Source organism: Arvicola amphibius, chromosome 9 (assembly GCF_903992535.2).
Source record: "Arvicola amphibius chromosome 9, mArvAmp1.2, whole genome shotgun sequence".
In the NCBI taxonomy this organism is placed as follows: Eukaryota; Metazoa; Chordata; class Mammalia; order Rodentia; family Cricetidae; genus Arvicola; species Arvicola amphibius.
Window position 1 is genome coordinate 31,064,484 of NC_052055.2, and position 27,607 is coordinate 31,092,090.

At 44.2% G+C, this 27,607-nt stretch overlaps 1 protein-coding gene and 1 long non-coding RNA gene across 2 annotated transcripts in view; one reads left to right on the forward strand and one right to left on the reverse strand.

Annotated features, from left to right (window-relative positions):
• Col22a1 (collagen type XXII alpha 1 chain) overlaps positions 1-27,607 on the reverse strand; it is a 223,730-nt gene that overhangs the window by 39,988 nt on the left and 156,135 nt on the right. Inside the window, exons 47-52 of the mRNA XM_038343103.1 lie at positions 27,385-27,432; positions 21,857-21,970; positions 18,775-18,828; positions 9,507-9,560; positions 6,938-6,991; positions 2,837-2,890 (exon numbers count right to left, since the gene is read on the reverse strand). Coding sequence (XP_038199031.1) covers positions 2,837-2,890; positions 6,938-6,991; positions 9,507-9,560; positions 18,775-18,828; positions 21,857-21,970; positions 27,385-27,432 — 378 coding nt within the window. The remainder of the gene's footprint in view (positions 1-2,836; positions 2,891-6,937; positions 6,992-9,506; positions 9,561-18,774; positions 18,829-21,856; positions 21,971-27,384; positions 27,433-27,607) is intronic.
• LOC119823238 lies at positions 23,408-27,578 on the forward strand. Its single transcript, XR_005286920.1, has 3 exons — positions 23,408-23,485; positions 26,136-26,442; positions 27,397-27,578. It is a non-coding gene; the product is annotated as an uncharacterized LOC119823238 (long non-coding RNA).

The following is a 27,607-nucleotide window of genomic DNA, read 5'->3' on the forward strand; positions in this document are numbered from 1 at the left end:
AAAATAGTGATCCCAGAAGAGGGTCAGCAATGTCCAGTCCTCTGCCTGTTCTTGTAAATAAAATTTTGTGAGGAGAAATCCATTCCCTATCAGCATATCTACTATCTACGGCTCATGCTGCCTTACCTGAGCTCACTGGCTACAACAGAGAACAGTGTCTCATGAAGTCTGAAAGGTTTCCTATTTGTTTCTTCAGAGATCAAGTTTGCTAAGCCTCGAGCTAAGTCATTCACTTGATTCTCAGGTGAAGAAGGCAAGTTTAGAGAGGACTCTGCCTCGTGACTCTCCAGCCATCACAAACACTTCTCTAATATTTACAAAGCAGCTCACTTGACCCAGAGTTCAGGAGATAGACACAGTAGACGACACTCTCTACCTAGCCTCTGGTTATATATTCTAGCATGCAGAGCCAGCCCCACCAATCTTCCAGAACACCCTGGTCTAGTCTGCATCATGGCACCTCTGTGATCTCTCTTTCGAGCTGACACGGGACATTTCCCCTTAAGTTTGCTCATGGAATTAAGGCATTTAAATATTTATTAAGCAACTAATTGAAATCAGGCAGGAAATAATGATTTTTTTTTCAAATTAAGCCTTGGCTTTGAAAACACAAGTTCCTTGCTGTGTAAATAGATAGCTATAACACAGCTATAAAAGATCAAGAAAAGCCCCAAGAATCTAAAATTCTCCACTCATATTGCTTCCGAGAAGTTATGCCCTCAAACCACTTCTGGTAGCAAAGAGAGGCTATTTAGACATTGTGTTTATATGAGTGTTTATAAGAGATGCCATTTGGGGACTCAACATCATACTGCTGCCCTCCATGTCATATCAAAATAATGGCAGGTCATTCATATGTTTTAATTCAAAACAGTGATAATACTTAGGATTATATGAACTGTGTGTATCCACATTACCCAGCCAACATCATTTCACCTAAGAAAACTTCGACCATATCTCAATTTAATATTTAGAGTAATCTATCAGGACTGTGGGCAGCCCCAACTGCTCCCATAACTTACCAAGGGGTCCCATGATAGAATCAAAGTCTTATTTAATAGAGTTTAATTCAAAGCAATGTAATGATGTTACAACTGGGCTCAGTATCTTATTCTCCTCAGGCAAACAGTCCATTAGTTTTATTGGGAAAATCTTTTATGGTCTGAGAATCAATAAAAAGCTGCCTGCAGTGCTTTCTATCCTGGGATTTATGCATTGGTTGCTTCAAACGGATTGACCGAAGGATGATCCTACAAAGGGCCATGGGGCTGCTGGTTATTCAATCTCTGCGCTCCATGGTGAGCTGGTGTGAAATAGTAGAAAGAACACCAAAGTGATGTCTTCAGATTGACTCAAGTCCCAAGCTGGACATTCATTTTCTACATGCCTTTGTCTACTGGGTACCGTTTTTCCATGCTGGCAAAGAAGGATGTAGGGTTGCTAACTGTACCCTAAGGGTCCTTCTGCACATGAACTTGCCAGAGACACAGGAGCAGGAGCCCAACCTCATTCTTTGTGACTTTGCTGTCGAGCTTTCTGTAACCAGCTGTTGGCTCTGACTCATCTGTTAAATGTTGATTGCTTCTCCAGTCTCATTCTCCTTATTCATAAAATGGGTATAATGGTCCTAGACTTGTGAGGGCCTGACTTTGCAAACTCCATTTTAAAGAAGGGACTTCATCTTAAGCCATATAATGAGCTGGGGGGGGGGGGTGATCTTAGCTCCAGAAATGTGCCACCATTGCAGATATTGAATAGATACCCTAAAAATGGCCAATTAAGAAGATAGGGAACAGGGCCATAAAATTTAACGAGGTCCAGATGTTCTTGGGAGGCATCCTGTCCTTGAAGATACCTTGTCAGTAATTTATGGCTCTTGGTTAGGTTTTTGCGCCCAAAAACTGATCAATGGTTTCAGAAACTGCCTTATCCTATGTACTCCTTCACCCAATCCCAAGATGACAGGACTCGAACTAACCTGATTGTGTCGCTTCCCCTTTAAAAGTCTGCTCCTTTCCCAGGTTCAGGGCTGCATTTCCCTCACCCACTGCATTGGCATGGTGGAGGTGGGGTCCAAACTAGACCCTCATGTAATTTGCATTAGAAATTCGGTTCCAAAAATTCATTTGGGGACTAGAAACTGGGGCATAACAGACATCCCTAAATTACAAGACTGAAATGGCTGGAGAGAGGCCAGAAGGGATAAGGGATATTGACATAGTGGATGTATCTTTAAAAGTCATGCATGTACTCAGCCGGCATAGTGACTCCCAACCTGTATTTTAGTTTTTGCTTTACAGCACTAAATCCAGATTTGGTTCTAGCAGCTTGATGGAAAGAAAAGAATTCTAGGTTTTGAGATTAAGTTCAATCACCAATGATACCAGCTATGATTTGGGGACCTTGAGCAATGACCTTCTTTTCTGACTTGTACCTTCCTCTGAAACAATTGTGATAACAGAGCTGTGGCCAGCCTGAAACACACCTGAGCACACCACAGCACAGATGGGCCTTTCCAGTCACCTGGGGTTACTCAGGACAGAAACTACTCTGGCAAGGTGAGATGGAACATACATGTAGAACTTGTTTCCGGTAGGGAATCAGGTCACCAGACCATCTCATCAAAACATTCGTTTTAGTGGTAAAGTAATGAGATACTTAACAGAAGGCAATCTGTCATGCATTTTCCCTACAAGAAACCATGGCAATGAACAGAGCCTCAAGAACATGTGGGCTTACCACAGGAGAGGACAGGAGCAGAGCTGGTAAACACAGGGCTCTAAAGAGTCCTAAAGGTCAACACAAGGATGGTTATTCAGTCTCCCACTGAACTTACCGGGGATCCTTGAAGTCCTGGTGGGCCTGCAGGGCCTGCATTTCCATCGGCTCCCTACAAAGACAAGGTAGAAGACCAGTTTCATGTGCAGCTGAAGTGAGGCCAGGGAAACAACCACATTTCAGGAAGGGGCAAAGCACTGCCCAGACAATCATCCCTAAGTCAACAAAATATCTTCACACTTTCAAAAAGATGGAAGAGTTTCCAGAGAAGTGAGTAGACAGTACAGATGGGCCTCGGGCATGAGTCTATACCGCCACTGCTTTGGGGAGTGTTGTTCCTTCTGCCTTCATCCTTGCCACCATGCCCACAGGCTCAACTCAGGCATCAGTTTCTAAGATATTTGCTACTGGCAAGATTGAGAAGTTCAAGCACTGGCCTCTTATAAACCACAATAGTATCTTTCTCCTTTTGTAGCTTTTTCTTTTCTGTAGCACATGCCAATGTCTGATACCCCAGTGTTTGTTGACTTTAAATTTGCTTAGAGTCTATAAGTCTATATTCCTCTTTTCCAACCCCTCCTACAACACAAACTATGTGATTTCTTCTCTTCCTGGGAGCTGAAGAAGCTCCTGAAGTACACTCAGTCAGTATTTTTGAATAATCAGATGGGAGTGGGGGCAGAATGTGCTGGGGGATGAAGGGAGCAATCTTTAGGTGAGCTGAGGCATTTGCCTCTCTCTAGCGTTCATGAGCTACATGTGACCTAAACTCAGCTCCTGCCTCTCTGAAAGTAAGGAAACAGCCTCCATCTTAGGGAGATTGGTGGAGGGGGGGGGAGGGTTATCTGAGATGAGTCAGAAGAGGTGTTTAGTACAGGATAAAGAGATTAACTTAGACCAAACCTCAAACTCAGAATCCTTCCTCTTCACAGAGTAGCTCTGCAACCCAGTGCAAGTCACGTTACCCCTCCACATCCCAGTTCCTTTGTGGAATGCAGAAAAAGCAAGCCACCACCACATGTTGGATGTTGTTGGATGGGTTGAAAAGGGCAACACACATAAAGAATTTACCATCACCAAAAACATCCCAAGGACTTTGCACAAAGGGCCATCTAATATCGTATGTCTGTCTTCCATCCAAGCACCAGACCTACAGTAGATATGGACTAGTCATGGAAGCATGCATGAACAATTTCTCACAGAACTGCATTGATAACTATTCAGCAGCATTTGATTGATTTATATGTATAGATGAAGTGAATTTTTTAGGTGCTAGCCATGTTATAGGAACAGAGAAGTAATCATATTATAGCCTTGTACCTCAATGAAAGTTGATGCTGTAAATAGGACTGATTTTCCATGGATTGCAAGTTCTTAAGGCAGAATGCTGCTCGATTGCCCACATCTCTTAGGCTACATAAAAAGTCAAATAATATTCACGAACTATAGGGAGATCAGTGATATTTAAACAAAGAGTATGAGGTCACTGGTGAAACTACACATTCAGTCCAAAGCTACGTGTAGTTTCTTTCTCAAGTCTGGATTTTTCTTTCTTTTTTTTTTTTTTTTTTTTTTTTTTTGGTTTTTCGAGACAGGGTTTCTCTGCAGCTTTAGAGCCTGTCCTGGAACTAGCTCTTGTAGACCAGGCTGGTCTTGAACTCACAGAGATCCACCTGCCTCTGCCTCCCGAGTGCTGGGATTAAAGGCGTGCGCCACCGCCGCCTGGCTCAAGTCTGGATTTTTCTACACAAAGTTTGCTAAAGTTTCTTTCCCTGAGCCCTGGACTTTGTGAAGCTAGACTCAAAAGCAGAGTAGGAAAGTGGTAAAGGTTTTATCTGGTGGAAGGGCCCTGGCTGCGGGCAGAAAATAAATGCTGGAAGAGCGCTGAGGACCTGGAGCCTAGACCATGGATACCCTGGACAGATCCTGCCATCTAATAAGCACTTATGAATAAATGGCCAGGCTGGTGACTTCTCTGCTCTTGAGTTTCTTCTGTGGGACCGGCCAGTAAGCCTATGGGCTGACTCATCACCTAAGCTCCTCCAGTACTGCAGCACAAAGCAGGGCATAAAGGACACAGCCTCTCAGTAAGCATTTACATAAGCTGTAAGCATTGCTCAACTGGAAACAGACCCACTGGCATCTGATGGTTCTGGCCTCTGTGTCTCGGACTCAGCATTTAGCATGAGTATTCAAAGCCAGGACCTGTGCCTTATGGTTGCCTAGGAACACTAAGTTATAGCGATCTCTGGTGGGAAGGTACTAGAGCCATGTACTAGCTTTGGAACTATCAGGGTGAAGGGATGAAGGTTTAAGGCTGTGTCCCAACTCTGTGATCCTCAGCTGATGGGTGCACTTGGAGGTTAAACTACCGTGACAAGAAATTATTCACTAATGGACTTGTTTTTAATAAAGCCACCTGTCTCTCATATGTTCCTCTTTAGTTCTAATGACTGTCCCCAATAGCCACTGGAGTCCCACCTTTGTCAGGATTTACTTTGCCTGATTTTTGGACCCAACGAAGACTTAAAGTCAACTTTTCATTCTCTGAAATGAATGATTTTTTTTTTATGAACTTGATGTAGAAGTTTACTATGAAAAGCCAATTGCTGTTATACTCTCTTACATGTGAGTGGCTATTTAAAGAGACAAAGCAGGCACAGAAGAGATGGTGGTGGACCAATGGTTAAGAGCACTTTCTGCTCTTGCAGAGGACACAGGTTTGGTTCCCAGCACCCACATGACATCTTACAGTTTGATGTGGGAGGGTCTTCTGTTTGAGTTGATTTCATTGGTTAATAAAGAAACTGCCTTGGCCCATTTGATAGGCCAGCCCTTAGGTGGGTGGAGTAGACAGAACAGAATGCTGGGAAGAAGGGAAGTTAGTAAATCGTCATGCCTCTCCTCTCTGAGACAGTCGCCATGAAGCCAGCCACCAGGTCAGACATGCTGAATCCTTTCCAGTAAGATACCACCTCGTGGTGCTACACAGATTATTAGAAATGGGTTAATCAAAATGTGAGACTTAGCCAGTCAGGAGGCTATAAACTAATGGGCCAGGCAGTGTTTAAAAGAATACAGTTGGTGTGTTGTTATTTCGGGCTTTAAGCTAGCCGGTGTCCGGGAGCCGGGCGGGATGAAAACCAGACCGGCCTGCTCGCCTCATCACTACAACAGTTATCTGTCACTCCAGTTTGAGGAGCTCTGATGTCCCCTTTCTGGATTCTAAGGGCATCTCCATGCATATACATGGACACATTACATATACACACATGCACAAACATACATACACGCAAATACACAGTGTACACAAAATATAAAACAACAAATCCAGCTTAACTTCATTATCCAAACTGACGATCTTTTATTCTAAAAATTATTCTAAAAATCCTGATTTCTGCTAGGCACAGGTTCCTTTTCAATAGGCTTTGAGTCATTCAGAGTGGCCTTGTTTGCAAAGTCTGAGAGACAGAGTTTCATGAAGAATCCATGAAAATCTCTGGGGTCCTGGGCTCAGCAGGGACAGTAATTGACATTACTTGTTGTCATGGCTACCTTCAATGAATCTAAGAGCTGCAACTGCAATTGGATCCACGCAGAAAAACAACATGACTAATCTGCAGGAACAGAAAGATGCTGAGGCCCTGTGTCAATGTCATGGCTACAGTCACTACAGAAGCAAGGAAATTATTTGCTTAGAAGGCACAATAAATTGGATGGTATTAATAGTAGACAGACGTTATAATTATCAAAAATGTCTGAGAACAACAATAAGTGGTTAGAAAGAATAATAGTGAACAATAATTTGTAATTATTAGTTATTGATCCCAGAACAATGGGAAGGATCTAGGCTTATATGGGCATCTTCAAGTTCAATGTAAAGGAGTTATTTACTCAAGATCATAACCTTGAAATACTGGCTTCATTGTTCCTTGCCAGGGGTCCTCAGGAACAAAATCACCCCGAACAGCCCATCTCTCAAGGCTACTCAGATCCCTAAATATTCATCCCATTCACTTCTAGTCATCCCTAGAGGTTTTAATGGCAATCCCATCCCTTAAAATAAGATAGGTCCAGTATGATGCAGTCTCCATGGAGAATGGACACATGCCTTGAATGCCGAAGTCATGAGACAAATGTCATTAGAGAGTCTACTTACTGGTGGCCCAGGATTCCCTGGTGGGCCCATGAAGCCTGGAACTCCAGGATGACCCTAGGAATACACAGAAGACAATTATTCAAAAGTGACTCATAAAAAGAACTTTCAACTTGAAACAAATAACAAGTTTCAGAAACCAATCATGAGTCTGCCTCTAAAGCCAAGTGATAAGACTGGTTGAAGACTCTGGCACAAAGGGTCTCTTTTTCATGTAACCTTAGTGACTCCATAGGTTTAAAAAAGTTCATCCAGCTGGGCAGTGGTGGCACACGCCTTTAATCCCAGCACCCAGGAGGCAAAGACAGGCAGATCTCTGTCTGTGAGTTCGAGGCCAGCCTGGTCTACAGAGTGACTTCTAGGACAGGATCCAAAGCTACAGAGAAACCTTGTCTCGAAAAATTAAAAAAAAAAAAGTTCATCACAATATGTATAAAAATGAGTATGTCTTAAAAGAGGATTTACTTCAAAATCATTTGGGTTGGGGGGAAGGCACATGGAAGTAGCTGAGGATATAGACAAAAACAAAAGAGACTGTATCTTGTATCTAGATGGAACCTGAAAAATCATTTTACTATACTCCCAACCTTCCAGATATGCATACAGTGTCCCACTAAAGAAGAACTCAAAACAAAGTGGGCATGTGCAATGCTGCAGAGTTGCCACTTCTCCAGGGCTTGGTTCCAGGGTATCTTCCCAAGACACCAGAATTCAGGGGTGCTCAAGTCCTTTATACAAAATGAACTATGAGTCGCTCACACCTGTTCATATACTTTTAACTATCTCTGGACTGCCTGTAATACTTACTGCAACGGAACACTAAAGGAAGAATTATCACATTATTTCAGAGATGATGATATGGACAAAAGCCTAAAAACATTTGCAGTCATGGTTTGTTTATTCTATGGCTATCAAGACCATGGATATAAAGTGTGTGTGTGTGTGTGTGTGTGTAAGAGAGAGAGAGAGAGAGAGAGAGAGAGAGAGAGAGAGAGAGAGCTTATATACATGTATGAACATGCATATACAGACCAACGAACAATGCCCAGAAGTGCCTCAGGGGTCAAATAAAAGGGACTGCATCTTATATCTAGATGGAACCTGAAATTTTATTTTTTATTATACTTCCATCCTTGCAGATATGCACACTAATTTTTTTGATACAGAGTTTCTCACTTTCCTGGGATTTGCCAAGAAGGTTAGGGTGACTAGCCAGCAAACCCCAAGGATCACCTGTCTACACCATTAACAACTGAGGCCACCACACCATCTTTGTTTTGTTTATTTGTAACATAATCCCTGGGGAATCAAACCCATACATCATGCTTTCAAGATAAATACTTTATTGTTATCCATCAAAATATATCTATAGCTTTCTTTCTCCTCTCTCTCTCTCTCTCTCTCTCTCTCTCTCTCTCTCTCTCTCTCTCTCTCTCTGTGTGTGTGTGTGTGTGTGTGTGTACCTCCTTAACAGAACAAGCTTGGAATAATTTAGCTCTGACATTACTACTATGATAATATTACAGAAATAATCTACTTTCACATGTGGAGTTTCCTGTGAGTTACAGAATGAGCCATTCATTCTTTATCATGTACAACTTAGTATCTAACATTCAGTCTTGTATGGCAATGCTAAAGATACAAACTAATACCAAGGAAATCTTTCTCTCGCCTACCTCTCCAAACCTGCCCCTGGAAAACATAAACAATACTCAGTACAATGTACAGAGTGTTTGTTACTGGCATGCTATTCCAAGTGTGATAACCCAGATACTTTTGCTTCTCCAAAATACAGAGGAGGAAACCTTAAACACAGACCTCATGTGGTTGCTTGAGGATCATGGACTTGGTGGCTCGACCTCCACCCACCTGCACCAATATGCCCTGAGGTTAGGATTCACCCTTGCTCGTTTTGTATCTCAGATTCTGGAGCAGTGCCTGGCATGGAACGAGTTACCACAAGCACTGGAGTGAGACGCAAAGCAGTGTGAAAGCAGAAAGGGAGGGCTGGTAGAGAGTGGGAACAAGAAGGAAGAGGAAACGTTGGCAGTGGAGACAATGCACAAGTCACTTAGTAAGCACTAAAGCTGCCCAAGCAAGGCTGTGCAGAAACAGCCAGCACTACTGCCTGGGGACAGTGGGGAAGCAGTACTTCAGATCCATTGGAGGAAGACGGCTTCGGTATTAGTGTCATCCCCCCATGCATCTGGAGAGGGGTCCAGCTAGCCTGACCAGGCAATGGTGGGCTCAAGGAGGGCTATGAAGCATTTCAAAAAATATCATGAGTGTAAAAAGAAGGGCTCAATAAATGGAGGAGGCATAAAGGGCTGTTTACTGGAGAATGGGTGAGGGAGAAGCAATCATGGGGAGAGAAGGGAGAAAATGGAAAGATGAAGGCTCCTCAGACCACTGGGAGATGGATCAGGATGAGAGTCAGCATAGAGGTCACGACAGAGAGCAGGAAACAAGATTCAGACATTCCTCTGCAGGCACGGAAGTGGAACGGGTGGACACGCTGAGAGGGAGGCCTTTCTTACAATACAAGCTTCTTTATGACGGACATTGGCTTTACCTGATCACCTTTCTGTCCCACCTCACCCTCTGCACCACGTTCTCCTTGGTTTCCCTTGGGAAAGAAGCAGAAAAGACAAGTTAGGTCACAAGAAATGTCACTGAGCTTCACTGCAAATATACAAGTATATTTCGGTGCTTTCTTCCACTCTTCAAATTTTCTATCATATGGTTGCAGGCCAACCATGATGACATGGGCAGAAGCAGGCCCGGCTTGAAAGACTATTGGTGAAAATGTCCAGCTGAGTTTCAGGTCCCTTAGGAGAACATAAGTGAACAGGGCTGGAGGGAAGGCAGAATTGAGTTCTCCAAGCCTGGTTTATCACTCCTGAACCAGAATGTAGTCACGAACGGCAGACGTCACTAGAAGGGTGGATGATGGTCCTAGATTAGATCTGTAACCACAGTCAGAAGTGGATCTGAAGGTCCAGGCTGAGGGAAAGAGAAAGTGTGTGGTCTCCCAGGAAGGTGAGACAGAGGAAGAAGTGAGTGTTGATGGAGAACAGGTGTGGGAGAAAGGTAGAAGGAAAGTGGGGGGAGGGGACCAGGTAGCTCCACACACTCAACTCTGTGGTCACTTTCTCCACGTACATGTTCCTTGTTCTCCTAGTATTGGCTGTAGGACCTGAAGGAGCAACTCAGACAGACACTCAGTAGCACTTTTCTTAACAAATTACCAACAGCGACTGATGTAGGCATTGTCTTCTATCTATCTGATGATTTCATTGGTTAATTAATAAAGAAAACTGCTTGGCCTAATAGGTTAGAACATAGGTGGGTGGAGTAGACAGAACAGGAAGAAGGAAGTGAGGTAGATGGCTCAGTCAGATGCCACACCTCTCCTAAGTTAATCAGACTGCCATGCCTCTCCTCAGAGGGAGAGATGCAATGGAGCCAGCCGCCAGTTCAGACATGCTGAATCTTTCCCAGTAAGACACCATTCATGGTGTTACAAAGATTATTAGATATGGGTTAGTCAAGATGTGAGTAAGAGGCTGAAATTAATGGGCAGGCAGTGTTTAAAAGAATACAGTTTCCGTGTAATTATTTCACGTGTAAAGCTAGCCGTGTGTGTGTAGTGGGAAGCGGCGGGGCTGCGTCCCGCCACCCGCCACTGGCTAGCTTTACACCCGAAATAATTACACGGAAACTGTATTCTTTTAAAACACTGCCTGGCCCATAGTTTCAGCCTCTTATTGGCTAATACTCATATCTTGCTTTAACCCATATTTAGTAATTTATATAGCACCACGAGGGGTGCCTTACCAGGAGAGATCTTAACCTGCGTCCATCTCGGAGAGGAGAAGCATGGAGACTCACTATGGCGAATGCCTGAAGCGTCTCCCCCACTCTACTTCCTTGTTCCCACAATTCTGTTCTGTCTACTCCACCTACCTAATTTTCTGTTCTCTTAAAGGGCCAAGGCAGTTTTCTTTATTAATAATGAAAGTAACACATAAACACTCCTCCATCATGTGTGGGATCCGGGCAGGATGAAAAGCAGGCCTGCCCGCAGCTCCTCACTACAAGTGACAAAAATAACTAATGAGATCCACCTCAGAGAATGCCCGGATTACACCGCTAGATGATACATGGAAGACCTTCACAGAGTGTGGTATAAGGGGAACTCCTAACTATTTGTTATAATATCATTTTCTCACTTGGCACCTTGATCTTTTGCTGTGTGTCACTGGAAAGAGTGCTTTGAGCCCTCCCTTCCTTCTGAATGAGAATAGTGATAATGCATTATGGAGGTACAGCGAAAACCATCAGCGACCTAAAAGTATGAAGTTCACAGGCCAGTGATAGGCATAGTGCTAGTTCTTAGTGAACACAGACGTCACCATCACTACCTGACCATCACCACGGTCAGCGGCATCGCTATAATCATAATCATCACCATCCCCATCTCAATACTATCATCACTACCATCACTATCACTATGGTTACCATCATCAGCACCGCTGTTAACATGATCATTACCCATCACCATCCCCTCCTCATCACGAGCATCACCACCATCACCATGGTTACCACCACCAGCACCATCTCTACCCCCTTATCACTATTATTATCAGCACAGTCACCACAATACTTAGAGCATGCAACCTATGGGAAGAATTTTTATGGACTAAGCCTAAAAGTATGATTCAAATTTCCAAAATCTTAATTGTCATGTATCCTGGTGCTGTGGGTAGTTTTTAAATTCTTTTGGAGACTGTAAGTACAATTCTCCCTTTCCTTTCCTTCCTTCAAACGCTCCCATACATTCTCCTGCTGTACTTGAAATTCATAGCCTCATTTACCATTAACTGCTATTACATGCATATATGTGTATATATACATTATTACATCCATATATATATATATATATATATATATATATATTTCTAAATATAACCTGCTTAGTCCACATAGTGTTATTTGTATATATGTTTTCAGGGCTGGCCATTTGGCACCAGACAACTAACTGGTACGCTCTTCCCTAGGGAAGACCACCTCTCCTGCTCCTAGCATTTCTTAATTGCCTATAATTCTTTGTATAGGATTGAGGCCTTGTGAGCTTTTCCCCATCTACTTTGGTATGTCTATTGGTATCATCTTTGCTCAGCTCATGCTTGGGAAGTCATGTTTTCTTTCTTTGTTGTTGTTGTTTTTTGAAGGGGAAGCCTAGCCCAAAACCTTGTTTTGTAAGGCGTGTCCCCCTTGGTTTAAAGGCGTGTCCCCCTTGGTCTAAAGGCGTGTCCCTCTTAGGCGTGTCCCTCTTAGGCGTGTCCCCCTTAGGCTAATATTGACTTATAAAATCTTGCGGGCCTGCGGCCTGCCTGCTCTTTGTTTTCCTGCCCTCCTCGCTGGAACCTTGGATTTGTAAGTTCCCTTGCCTTTCCTTTATTAAAATTGACTTATATATATATTAAAGCTTGTCTGGTGAATCATAACTGCCGATCAACCACGCACCTTCAGTTTTTCTTAGTTTTTTGAGACAGAATCACATAAAGCTAAAATTGATCTCAAACTCACTATGTAGCTGAGGATAGCCTTGACCTCCTAATTCTCCAGCCTCCGCTAGTACGGGAATTACAGCTGTGCTCACTTCATCCAGTCTACTTGGAGGTCTTTTGCTGTGTGTGTGTGTGTGTGTGTGTGTGTGTGTGTGTGTGTTTTGGTTTGGTTTGATTTGGTTTTGAGACACATTCTTTAACTATAGCCCAGGCTGTCCTAGCACTATGTAGCCCAGGTTGGCCTCAAATTTACACCAATGCTCCTTCATTTGCTCATGAGTACTGGGAACACAGGTATGAGCCACCAGATGTAGCTCTGTTTAAAAAACAAAATAAAACAGGTTCTTGTGCTGGATCCAAGACTTCCCTGGGACTCATTATGTAGCCTAGGCTGTGTTCAAACTTGTATCACTATTCCTGCCTCAGCCTCCCAAGCACTAAGATTACAGAAGCAAGCCATCATACCAAGTATACTACTGTATTAATAAATGTAATGCAGTAAACTGTATTAAACAGCAGCACTTTGGGCCCTTTAAAATATCCAGCTGTACCATGAAGAGTCCTTGGCAGTGAATCACTCTGGTCCTGGTTTCATTCCTATCCATCTTCATCACTTCCTAGACCTCTATCTGTCCATGCAGAATGACTGGGGTGGGAGCAGGTCAATGTATAGGAGTCCAGTGAGTCCAGGGTGCCATAGTTTTCTCATGAGGTGTAAAGCCCAGCCTTCTTTCCACCCATCTCACTCGAGTGCACAGCAGCTCATGGTGTCATGCTAATGACCCTCGTTCTAATGGTTCCTAGACTGTGCTGTGAGAGTTAGAGGAAATGACGCTTACAAAATGCTAGGTGCCATTGTTTAAAGGAAGAAAGGAAGTGGCTCACAAGGAAAACAGAACCTATTCCAACATCTTTGCATGCTATTACACCTAGTGTTGCTTGGTGTCTAACGTTGGCACTCTGTCTGCAGCTACTTCGCAATCAAAGAAGTGCCATAGAGCTACACACTGCTTCACTGACATTCAGGACAACTGGTTTTAAAGGTAAATGGATCCCTTTCAAATCCTAGTCTTCAGCCTAGCTGCAGAGGGGTTTCAGCGTGGCGCTGGCAACAATGAAAATGCCAGCAGCTCAGAATCCCCACAGCTGTCCCTGTCTCTGTGCCCACTACAGCCGAAGAGCTGCGCAAACACAGCCACCTCCAAACATGACTCATTTCCTTTCAGGAAGGGGCCTGACATTTATGGATCCCCTGCCGTGCTGGGCACTGTGTCAGAACTTTCCACAAAAGATCCTGTCCCTCGCAGCTCTTTGTCGATATGCTGAGCTCATGGATAAGTATGCGATATGTCTAAGACACCCGGTGTAGCCACTGAAATTGCTTTTGACCTTGGTTTTTTGCAGACTGATAAAAACCTGAGCTGAGAACGGTGGCACCTGCTACAATTCCCACACTTGGACAAGGAGGGCAGGAGGTTAAGGAGTTCAAGATAATTATCATTTACATAGTGAGTTCCAGAAGAACAACATGAGACCCTGCCTCATTAAAAAAAGAAATAAAGAAAGAATCAATCAGTCAATCAATAGATCCAATCACCCACCTGCGGTCTCAGAGCGTAAGTAAGCTCAGGGATCTACGCTCTGCCAACATTGTCTAATTATCAAATATCAAAGCAGCAGTCACTCTCCAAGTTAATTTCCTGACTCATTTCCAAGGCCGTGATGCCTGGTTTGGGTGGTTTATGTGTCCTGAGATTTGACTGATGGTGGAGAAGGCAGATCAACCATGCTAACATGCTAACGGCAGATAGGGCACATAGTTGTACACTGGAAACGCAAATGATGGAGGAGTGTCTATGTGTTACTTTCACTGATTAATAAAAAACTGCCTTGGACCTTTAATAGTACAGAAAATTAGGTAGGCGGAGTAGACAGAACAGAATTATGGGAGAAAGGAAGCAGAGTCGGGCAGACGCTTCAGGCAGTCACTATAAGCAGTCACCAAAAGCAGTCACCATGCCTTTCCTCTCTGAGATGGACGCAGGTTAAGATCTCTCCTGGTAAGCAACCACCTCGTGGTGCTACACGGATTACTAAATATGGGTTAAAGGAAGATGTGAGAATTAACCAATAAGAGGCTGAAACTAATGGGCCAGGCAGTGTTTAAAAGAATATAGTTTCCATGTAATTATTTTGGGTAAAGCTAGCCGGGTGGCGGGACATAGCCCCGCCCAATGTGGGGCTCGAACCCACGACTCTGAGATTAAGAGTCTCATGCTCTACCGACTGAGCTAGCCTGACTTGGGAGGAAGGTGTTAAAGGGAGCATGTAGTGTTAGCCCTCAGGACCGAGCACCTGGGAATGGAAGAGATGCTGGCTCATAAAAAGATCATGGAGCAAATGGCCCTGGTGACCTCTGACAGATGGGGTTCTTTGATGTGATCTGTCAACAGAAATAGCAGTAAGTGTAACCTCCTCAGAATTAATCAAAATTTCCCAAAGAGGACATCTGCTCTCCGGGATGTCTCCAGATCCATTTTAGGGCTCCATTACATCCATGGCCTGGTTAAGAATGTGCATTAATCAGGACATAAAATACTTAGCAGAGGCAGCTGTTAAGCAATCACCATCATCAATGCAAGTGAAGCTCTTCTAGCTAAATGCAGAACCACGTGTTCCCAGGGCTGTCACCATGACTGCCATCTTACTCCCTGTTCCTTCTCTACAAGAATAGCAAGCACTACAGCACCCTGCCCTAGAGTTTCTAAACTCAGGATGGAAATCTGAAGCTATCCATGGTGCTGAGCTCCTCATCCCAGCCCCAGCTTTTGCAGACAGACTCTACACAGAGGCAAGCAGGATGAATCACAGGAGGCTGTTGGTCAGATACTGAGTCATGGTGGTAAACCAAAACCAAGCCTTCCCTGACCAATGGACGCTTCCAGTTGTCATTGCTTCTCTGTCATGGGGAGCACTTTCTGCTGTCAAATACATCTTTGTGCCCATAAATTTTGCAAAGATTTTGTTTGGTGGGTGAGAATGGACTGAGAAGAAACAAGTCTGCTTTCTGGACAGTGTCATGGGAAAGTGAAGAGCAGAAAAAAAATAGCCTGAGTTCAAAACCAAGAACCAAGATGCCAACCTATGGGTCTTCAGAAGAGGCATCGACACCTCTGTGACTCGTTTATCAACACTCCATGGTGACAGGGACAGGCTACCCCCAAAGGTCTTACTCTCTGCCTAAAATAAAGGAGCACTGTCCTCCACTGGGAACTTTTCTGGATGCTGGGTGCTGGTGTTGTTATTCGTTAGAAGTACCCATTGATTTGTAGGTCAACTTCAGCTACACTACCTGCAGGTTTAGTTCCTAGCATCTTGTGCTGCTAAACTTTAGTCTCCTCGTCTGTAAGATAAGTGTCCCTTGCAGGATCATGCTCAGTACTGCAGAAGGCCATACCATATAGGCCATCACCTGATCCTTAGGCCATTGTTACTGTGGAGGTTCTCCCTGAGTCCAAAGAATTTTCAAGATCACAACCAGTAACCAACTGGAGGAGCAGGAGCCTCGGCTTTCAGATGCAGCACCGAACTTTGTTCTTTTTCTGGCGCGAGCTCTTTCAAAATATTTAAAGAACACCCGCCCTTGCGGTATGTCATAAGAGAACAAGAATGGAGACTCCATCCCGAAAGATCAGTGCTTCCTGCCCGGTTGAGATGACAAGGAAAATTGTCTGTTTGCAATGCAGGAAGTGTGCTGGACTGGTTTAATTGATTTGCTTTTGTCTCTCTGGATAAAGGCTCCTTCTTGTCAGAGGCTAAGCCCGGCAGTCAGCATAATGGCAGCAAAGGTCAACTAAGGAAAAGCTGAAGCTGCTGCACAGAATTCTCCAGGGGAGTGGCTGAGCCTTCCCGGCAGGATCAGACAGGAAGATTCACATGCTAGAGGGCTAGAGGGACATTCAGTGATGCTGCACGCTGGTCTTGCTCAATGTAAAAGCACCCTTGGCAAAATCTCCTGGTCTGTATACAATAGGAACTAATGGCAGTTTTTGAAACCAAACTCTTAACTGTATCAAAACCACTAAATCTTGACAAAGTATATGGATCCCGGGCAGGGTCTGGGAGACCTAGATATTTCTCATCATTTGTGATATACTAAGTATAAAGCTGTTGGGGGTACTAGCCACTCTTGCAGAGAGCCCGGGGTTCAGCTTGCAGTACCCACACAGAAGCTTCAAACTATCTGTAACCGCGGGTCCAGAGCATCCATCAATCTCTTGTCTCCACAGGCACTTCACACATGTACTGTACTTCCATTCAGACAAAATGCATATATACACAAAATAAACACAAATAAATCTAAACCAATTCAACACTATGTTAAAGGGGTTGGTTTAGATTAAGGCAAGTACTCACCTTTGAATAATTTTTTTTTTTTTTTTGGTTTTTCGAGACAGGGTTTCCCTGTAGTTTCTAGAGCCTGTCCTGGATCTAGCTCTTGTAGACCAGGCTGGCCTCGAACTCAGAGATCCGCCTGCCTCTGCCTCCCGAGTGCTGGGATTAAAGGCGTGCGCCACCACCGCCTGGCTTCACCTTTGAATAATTTTTACATTTATTAATTTATTCATTTTGAGTTGGTGACACACCACAGTGAACGTGCGCCTAGTTATAATAGGACAGCTTTCAGGAGTTGGATCTCTCCTTCTTCCGTATGAATTCTGGGGATCAAACTCAGGTCATCAGGCTTGGTAGCAAGTGTTTTCACCCACCAAACCATCTAACCAGCACTTTGATAATTTTTTTTCAGTAACCAAGATTAAAGTGCAACATTTTAAAACTTTTAAAAATCAATTAAGAGAAACCAAAATAAACAGGATTTCAAAATGCCACCTGATAGGGGTTCTGACCACTTGAAACTAGCAGAATGGGGGTGAAAACAGTCATTTAAATTAGGGTCAGTCTTGCCTTTGTTTAAATTTTGATTGTTGGTTCCTTTTGAATCTACTATATTCATTGCAAGTTTCCCAAAGGTATTACATTCAAGTATGTTTTTCTACCTTAGTTACTGAGATTTCTGGCTACCTCCTAAATTTTATATCAACCTTCTTTTAGGTCCCTCCACAGGCTGTGACCCCAGGGACTGAAAGAACAATAAACCGAGAGTCTGTAGTTTACTTGGTGCTGATGACAGCACTGGACTTTCAGGAGTCATGATGACATGCCCCAGTTTATTAAAACAGCAAAACAGAGAAATTCAGAAACTCTTCTAAGACCCTAGGTTGAGAGTTCAAGACCATGTCTCTCTCCTGACCTCAAATTCCCTGCTACCCACACTATTAGAAGAATGACACTCGGGGCTGGAGAGATGGCTCAGTGGTTAAGAGCATTGCCTGCTCTTTCAAAGGTCCTGAGTTCAGTTCCCGGCAACCACATGGTGGCTCACAACCATCTGTAATGAGGTCTGGTGCCCTCTTCTGGCCTGCAGACATACAGACAGACAGAATATTGTATACATAATAAAAAAATAATTTAAAAAAAAGAATGACACTCCATCCAGACCGGGCACAGGAAGAGACACAAAGAACCACTCCTCCCTAAGCGCCAGCACTGAGGCCACAGTAGACCAGAAAGTACTCCCCAAGAGAGCATGACAAGGTGTGCTGAGCCTACCTCTCCTGCTCCTATCCCAGCTTTGGACATTCCCTTCTCAAAGCTGAGTGTCGGCACTGACAGGCCCTGTGGCTCCAGGCCAGGAACCCCAGTTCTGAGAGCCAAGGAGCATTTTCCTGCCTGCTCTTTGGTTGAGATCATGCCCCCCCCCCACCTCGTCTCTCTGGCTTCGCGCAGCTGACTTTAAACGTGTGCCTCATGTTCCCATGAGGGTAGCAGAGCTCAGCCACATTTACGGAGCACGTTCCTCACTGCTCTATCAGTGATCCCCAGTTATTTCTTGCATCCTATAACTCGGTGCTAACACTGCTCTGAATGCCATCTTATTCTGTGTCGTGAAGCTGAGGTGTCTGATACCAATTAATATGTGCCGCACATTTCAGTGCCTTTGATGGCCACAGTGTGTAATGCAGGCTGGAGGTTTCTAGGGGAGAAACTGAGGTTCAGTGGGCTGCACTGAGTTTCCCAGGTCACTACAATCAGACCCAACCTGGGACCCGACTTTCCAGATGTTAAGGCTATTTGGCGTTTCTTGCCTCAAGCTTAGACGGAGCACTGAAGTGGAGGAAGAGAGGACGTTTACTGGGATTCACTGACCTGTGGTCCAGCTACTCCTGGAGGCCCCGGGAGGCCTTGAGGCCCAGTATCTCCCTGTAACAGAAACAAAAGGACAAATAAAATTAAGAAAATAATCATGTCAAAAAAGGAGCTCAAATTGAAATCATCCCCAGGCACCAGCCTTACAGTGCAGCCAGAGTCTTCCTCACATGTAACAGGTGTAGGCAAGCAATGGTATCAAATGTGGCCGTTAAATCGTAAGCCTAAGCACCACTAATATGTCTAGCTAGTGACAATGTGGCTTTCAGGTACTAAGGTGGCCTGATACTCCCTGCCTCCCACATTCCGTGTATCCTGATTGGTCTGCATTGCCAGCAGAACAGGGTTGGAATTAAGAGTGTACTGTGTCCATAATAAGGGTGAAAAACTGACGAGCTCCCATCTTGGACTGCCTCCTCCATCTTTGCTCCTTGCTCAACCACGCATTCTAGGAAAACCTGTTGCTTAGTCTCGATTCCGCTCGACAGTTTTAGGGCACATTCATGTGGGAAGAAAGGGACTAGGACAGTGTGGAGCCGAGCACTGAGCTGAAAGCCATGGAAAAACCTTGCCTGTTTGTCATACAGAACTTCAAGAAATTACAGCTTGGGACCTGAGGGCCACCACAGGGGAGACCCAATCCAGAACTAAACAACTTGGCCACATGCACCTACTGCTTTGAGCAAAAGTGTAATGAACTGACAAATATCCAGGGTATTCAAGGTGGGTGATGAAGCTGAGATCATGGAGTATCCACTGGGTATGCCCATGTGCTGTGTATGTACACATACATACAGGATTATACATGGAAGACACTTTGCTATGGCTGTTCTTGCTTTATCACCTAAAACACCTAAAACATTAGCTATGAAGCTGTGAAGAGGGGATTCCCAGGGGGCAGGATGGATCACGGATACCCACCAGCTCCTCCAGGAGGAACAGAGCAGAGTGGATCTGAACTCCAGAAGGGCTAGAGATGCAGCTGCTCAGGGTTTCGAACCCACAGGATGCAATCCCCGGACCGGCACTGTGATGAGTCTGTGTGGGGAGTCCTGGAAGGACTTATCTAAAATTCCCACAGTGATTTAGAGCTGTCACCCCGAGAGCCACCTCCTGGCAGCACCCCAAAGTGAGGGCTCCTGAGAGTAAACATACATGTTCAACTTAAACAAGAGGCTGCCTGCCCATCTTTCTTTGTCCCCTTCCATTTACATTCCTTCCTTTATCCATTTGTTTATTTTGTTTATTTTGGTTTTAAAACTAATTGTTTAGCATGCAAAGTAATGGACTTAGTTATGGTATGGTCATATCTATATGTCATTATACTTTATTCTTAGTTACCCATATGCTGCCCTTCCCCACCCCCACATCACTGGTCCATCTCCTGCAACAACCCTGCTTCAATGTTGCATATATCCCATCACTGCCTCCTTTTCCCTAAGCCCTATCCCTTTCTTTGTACAGGCCTATACACTAAAATAGTTCTTTGTGTTATTAAAAATAAGTTAGGAGAAGAAAGATCTATGAGAATCCAACATGCCCACTTCACAGCCTGTAAGACAGTGCATGAGCAATGTTACAAACAAATGCATGTTTACTTTGATGACATGATCATTTGGGGAACTGAGCCAAGGGCACACATTCTAACTCAAAGTGGCTCTAGGATTTGTTTTGTGATCCTAGTTCCACAGTATATAGGAGAATGGCTGGGTTTCTGCCATACATAAACAGGCTCAATGCACCTACACGTGTGGATCTCAGCAAGGGAAGCAGACAGTGCTTAAGGCATGGGAGAAAAAAAATGAACACTATATTTCAGATCTGTGTTTCTATCTGAACCATGTAATTATGGAACTTATTATCAATTAGAAACTTGACTCTCTTTGGATAATAAGAGAAAAGACCCTCCCCTAACCCACTCCCTGAGCAGGCCCTTTGGATAATGTCATGGTGAGTTCTCATAATGAAATGCACCCAGCTCATTTTCGAAGCTAAATCGGTTTTTTTGTTTTGTTTTGTTTTTGCTAGATTTTTAACCCATGAGAATCTTTCTCAAGGGTCATCTCTGGAATACAATCGGTAAGGAAATGGCTTTCACATCTCCTAGACTCCATGAGAACTGGGACTCGAGCTTTTTATTTTGGGTCTCTCCACTGTCTACATATTGACCAACATACAGAATACACATTTTTGTTGAGTAGGGGAATGACAGACGCCCTCCCTATGAGTCTGGGCTGGAACTTTCTATATAGTCCAGGATAGTTTCAAACTTGTGATCTTCCTCTCCAATCTCACTGAAGTTACAGCTGTGTACCACTGGCTCTTAGTACACACTTAATGGAGTATTGAAAATAGGTAGTGAAGAAGCAAATATATGGATAAATGGGTGAGAACAGCCCATTACAGTCTATATTAGAAGAATACATTTATTATCTTAAAGGAAGGAATCCTTATGTACACACTACTAATGGTTGGCTTCTTTTGGGTTAGTCTTAATTCTTGGTGTCATCAGATAGCTCGAGATGTACACAAGACACAGTGGCCCTGCTGTGTGTCTCCGCCCTGCCCCTAAGAGATGATAACACATGGAAGGGAATCTCAGAAACCTAAACCCAGAAGTTCCACAACTAAATCTGAATTGATTTATCGCCTCTGATCTGGTTCTCTATAAACATGCTAAAGAGCAAGAGGATCTGGAAGGCAGAGTTCGCTCTGGGTTTCCAGACTGCTGGCTCTGAAGAAGCCACCATTTCTTCAGCTCCTGGGCTTTGTCTATATGACAGGCAAACACGGGTGTGCAGGTCTGCTGTGGCGGCGAGCACATACTCGATCACTCAGTGTCAGGTAGACGGAAGGAAAAGAGGCAGTGGGAAGACCCATCAAAGGAGCGCAGATTTCTAGACATCATCATACACTGGAATGCCATGGGCAGTGTTTTCATAAAGTGGCAAAGACCTACAGATGGCCTATCTGCCATCCTTGCCCTCCCCTGTGATCTAAACAGTCCCCAAACCCGAATCCATCGAGACAGTGGAATTCTTCATTGCAGGAATGGAGCCTCGCTCTGCTCCCTTCTCCTTACCTTTTTGCCTTCTGTCCCTTCTCTCCCTGGCTTTCCTGGGAGACCTTTGTCCCCTTTGAAACCTGGGAGACCTGGGAGGCCTGGGGGACCAGGAGGGCAGTCATGGCATACGTCCTTAGAGAAGAAAATGAAACGAAGTAAATAATGCAGCTACTTACAAGGCAAAGTGATCCCACGTCCTACCCCTCTGCGTGATATTTGGTTATAAAAGCTAACAGAGATGGAAAAATAAATTGATGGATTGTCATGGCCAGGGCACTTTTGTATCCAAATTTATTTCAGCACAAATGTATCTAAATTGTTATCCCATTTTTCTCTAGTTCTAGCCAGTCACCTGGTTGGAAGTATGGTCTGAGAAAATAATGTCAAAATGCATATAAAAATGCCTGTGGGCATGAACAAAAACATTAGAGTGCACACTGAAGGCAAATATGTCGCATTACTAGAAATAGAATGCTCTGCCCGGAGGACAGAGGCAAACAATGCCTGGAGGGAAAAGTCTCTGTGGTGTGCCAAGAGAAAGTGGCTTCCTAAGAAAGGAGAACAAAGGGGCCGCGGGCACCTAGCACAGTCTGTCCTGGCTGTGACACAAAGCCATGCACTGACTCTGCTTAGCACTGTTCTCTTCCCAGGCCAGGTATTTCATAAATATTCCTGGGAACCCAGATTTGTTCCTCGTCAAGACAGGGAAATGCTGTTCCTGGGGCAAATTGAAACTTTCATACCTGTCTGTGTCACCTCTAGATCTGAAAAGTTCACAGCAGGCTAAGTACCAAGTCACATGACTCCACTCCGGCACCCCTCTATTGAAGCACCTCCTCCTAAGTTCTACTCATTCCCCCATCCTCCCCCTTCTCTCTTCTTATAGTAAAATCAACTAGGCTAACACACAGCAAACACTAAGAAGACTGGGACCAGGTAGACAATGCCCAGGACATTCAGCCATGATTACTGGCCCTTTATTCATTTCGAGGAAGCACTCTTGTCAAAGACACTTGCAAAGCCTTTGGTCTGCTGGATACTGTGCTGGGCTTTGAGACCACTGACTGTATGAACCTGAAGGGTGCTTGGCATTAACCCACGCACTCGCTAAGGTTCACTGAACGCTCTGTATAGGAAGGGCAAATAAAAACATGTGGACTCTCTGTGGGTTCACACTCAGTGACCTACAGTCTAAAGCGAATCCACATTCACCCGGGCTGACCTCTAGCTTCAGAATGTAGGTTTTCTGTTAGAGAGGCAAGCTCTCCTTTCTCCTGCATCTCCCCTATGTAATCTTCAAATATACTTTACGCATCTCCTATTCTAAGCTTCCCTGATGGCATCTGGACAAGGAAAGCTCATCGTGCGCCCATGGATTTGTCTCACTGTGGGGTAGTCCAACTGTAACTCCATTATCTCCCCCACAAAGTGGAGAGAGTGGAACAGTCTAGAACTTCACAGGGCCGGTTCATAACAACAAAGGGTTTCCATGGTGCTGTGGTTAATAAATGAACCAACTATCTAACAAACCAACTAATCAATCACCGACATTTTCGTGTCCTCTTCCACCATGGTTCAGTATGTTGCTTGAGAAACTGACTGAAAATTTGGAAGGTACAGGAGCATAACAGAAGAGAATATATGAAGGTAGGGGTAAGGTAAAATGGAGCAAACTACATTTCCTAGTTTATTTATTTTAAAAGTGGAAAAGCAGAGAAGAACTAGCTTTCTATCTGAGTGCTTTTAAATGAGATGCATCAATGGACTATTATATCAATGGATAGATGTACAGATGGATGGCTATAGGTGTCTATAGCAGATGGTTTTAAGGGTGGTGGATGACTGGGAGATATAGATAGGTGGGTGGGTAGATGGCTATTGGATGATATTTCAGTGAGTAAGTGGCTGCAGGGAGGGAGGAAGGTAAGGAGAGAGGGAGTAAGGGAGGGAGGGAGGAGGGAGGAGAGAAGGGGGGAGGAAGGGAGGGAGAGAGGGAGGGAAGGATACATGAGTAAGAATGAAGCTTGCTTGATGACAGCAAGAATTCCAGCCACTAAGATTCTTTTTCTGGACTTGGAAATCTAAAATCCTTGCCATGTTTTGTTTCCAGAAAAGCTTTAAGCTCAGGTCTTCCCTAGTACAAGGCTATGCAAGGCTGTCCCATGAAGACCAGAGATATCTGCAGTCCCAGCTGCCCCAGTATGAAGGCTAGACTCAGCCTACTGGAGCAGTGTAGAATAGCAGTTGGCACAGTGAGAGGAGTCCTACCTACAACCCTACTGAGATTCTCCTTGGCTGTTGACACCCTGGAGCCCCAATTTCTCTAGATCCTACCTACCTTAAAGGGTGAGTCATATATTCTCTGAGTTTCTAGAAACTGAAGAGGGTCATTTATCCAACCAGATGGGCTTGACCCATCATCTATGGCATATGACCTCACAAGGCTTCTGCCCACTTGGCATATGGGCTCAAATTTATGAGCTTCAATCTTCTTGCTTATGAAATGAGGGCCTCCAAATAAGTAACAATAAATGACGGGGCAAAGGTGGCTCGCAGCTTGTGGCCAACCAATGACTGGTCTAACTTGAGACCCAAGCGATGACAGGGAGCCCTTGCCCAAAACTACCTGGACAGCCAGGAACCAGAAGCTAGATGACCTAGAGACCTAGACAGAACCAAATACTGGCCAAAAAAAATAATGAAATGACTCCTAATGACATTCTGCTGTACTCATGGATTAGTGCCTTGCCCAGTAGTCATCAGAGAGCCTTCCTCTAGCAGCTGATGGGAGCAGATGCAGAGACCCACACTTAAACATTAGGGGGCACTCAGGGAACCCCACAGAAGATGGAGGGAAGGACTGTAACAGACAGAGGGGTCAAGGACATCAAGAGAACACAGCTGTATGGGTCTGTGCTAGGCCCTCTGCATACATGTTATGACTGTTTAGCTTGGGTTTTTTGGGGAGGACCCATAACAGTAGGAGTGAGGGTGTCTCTGACTATTTCTTAGGACCCATTCCCTTCTACTGGGTTACCTTGGATAGACTTGATATGAGAGTTTGGCCGATTCTTATTGCATCTCCTTATGCTATATTCAACTGATATCCCTGGAGGGCCTGCTCTTCTCTGAAAGCAAATGGAGGAGCAGTGGATCTGGGGGGAAGGGAGGAGCTGGGAGGAGTGGAGGCAGAGGAAGCTGCAGTTGGAATGTATTGTATGAGAATAAATAAAAAAACAAATATTGTATTTTTAAAAAAACAAATCAAAAAAGAATGGAAAGTGTCCAACATCTCATCAGGCACAGAATGAGAACACAGTGAAGTGTAGTCGCTATATATTCATGTGATTTATTATTTTACAGCCTAAATCTGATGCCTTGCTCCATTTACAGACTCATTCACTCCTCAACCTCCTATTCTATAAAAGGAAGTCAGTACTGGAACACTGCCCAGAATTTAGGGGAGGGGCAGATAATCAGGATTTATAAATGGAGTCATTCCATGAAGGCACCCTGAGGCTGGGCTCCCAGGGCACAGATCTCACTAGAGAAGTCCATCTCATAGATGGACCTTCTACCTAGGCAGCATCCAAACTGTCATGATGAGATATGGGCTGTTCTAAAATGTTTAGGCACCGCAGTGAGTTTTGTAATGAAAGATACCTCCTTAGTCCCCAGTCACCTAGACTAGATTGTCAGACTTTAGCCTTTAGAATCACAGTGGCAGCAGACTCCAGAACCAGAAAGCTGAAGATGGCCAGCTCCGCAGCTCCAGCCAATCCCAAGGGGATAGACTGCAGTATGAAGTTTTCCAAACACAGCGCAGCTGCCCTGACCACAAGTTCTCATGCTTCTGTGTGTTCAGATGCCCAGATGAACACAACTGCATCCTGAAAAGCAGCTGGAGAATCAGCACCAGATTAAGGTCTGACTCAGCTCTGTGGCATTGAGGTGTGAGGTTTGACCCTTGCAGCCACACCTGCTGTCATTGGCAAACAGATCAGGATAGTCTAAGGTTTAAATCCTGAGAAGTGGGGGATGATACAAACCCAGGTCCTCACAGAGCCTGAAAACCAGGAGGAACTATCTAAGTTAATAAAAGCCTTTAATAAAGTTCAAATAAATGATAATGTAACCTATTTAATGGTTTAAAAAGTATCCTACCAATAAAAATCTATAAAGATTAGTCTACCCTTATTTTCATAAAATTTGATTTTCCATTAATATATCTCAGTGCACATGAAGATTAAAAACCTCAAGCTTATAAGGTATTTGGGTTTTTTGTTTTGTTTTTCAGTTGGGTTCATATGTTAACTGGAGACCTTCTGCTGTCATCCAGTGGCTTTTGGAATACAGAACGTAGAGACCTATAGCCACATGAAATACAGTATTGCGACAAAGGCTTGCAGAAGAGCCAGCCAAGGTCCCTCTACTCCCAACACCACGATCACAGTGTTTCTTTCTGAACATGAATCTAAAGCTGTCGTTGCCCTGCCCAGCTCTTCACCAGTCAAGACTCAAGGCCCTTAAGCAAAGTGGAGCTCCATAACTTGGTTTCTGGGGATGACTCTGACCAGATCCCATTTGATTCTGGTCCAGTTATGGTAAGTGCTTTGTACCTCTCAGGAAAAAAACAAACATCATTCTGGAAAGTGGGTAAGTAGCCCATCAAGTCAGGACTGTGACTGTCCTTACTTTCATGGGCCTGTGCCCTTTGAGCCAGCAGGATCCCAAAACCAACTGTTTGGCTCTGCCTCCCGCCAGCTTCCAAAGAGAAGACATTCTTCTATAGGCCAAGTCCAGTCTTTGACTATGAACACTGGATTCTGTCTCTGAAACAATCTATTCTACCCATTGAGCCTATTTATGTGTCTGAGTTCATATTTGCAAAATAGTAACACGAGCATACCTACCTCATGGAGGCTAAAATTGAATAAACAATTTCCATCAAGCATTTCGACATTACTCCATAGAGAACTTCCAGAAAACTTTGTGTCTGCACTCCCCCATAAGGTAGCTCCCAACCACATGGGGGCAGCAGGTACTTGTAAAATGCCTAGTATGATCAAGGACCTGAATTTTAGCTGTACTTAATTGTAATTTAGGTAGATGCATGAGGTTGCTGGAGTGATGGCTCAGGACTTAAGAGCATTGATTAGTCTTCTAGAGGACCCAGTCTGATTTCCAGCATCTACATGGTGGCTCACAATCATCTATAACTCCAATTCCAGGAAATTCAACACCTTCTTCTTGCCTGTGGTGGGTATTGCATGTACACAGTGCACATTCATACATACAGGCAAAATACCCATACACATAAAACAAAAATAAGTAAATCTTTGATGTCAGTAGTTGGTTGCTGCCATACTGGATCATGAGGATTTAACAGACACTGGTCACACATGGTTTCATAAAAGACGTTGCTGCTGCTGTTCTTAATACTATAGGCTATCTGTTCAGAGGGGGAAGAGTGTTTCAGAGGGGAAAGAGAGTGTTTTGAGGCTTGTACTCCCCCAGCACAATTATCAACACACATGCATTTTTACCTTTACTAACAGATTTATGTCCTCTGGAGACAGCAGTGAAGAAGGGCCCTGTCAAAGTAAAAATAGGTAAGTGCAGACACACATGCAGACATACAGTATCTTCCATGCATCTTCAGAGGGTGTACGGCCTTCAAGAGTATAAGCTGTGACTCCCAACAGATTTGAGCAATCATAGGATGCAGAGAGGTCTATCAGAGTCCCAAGCCTGGGAAGTGCCAAAGCA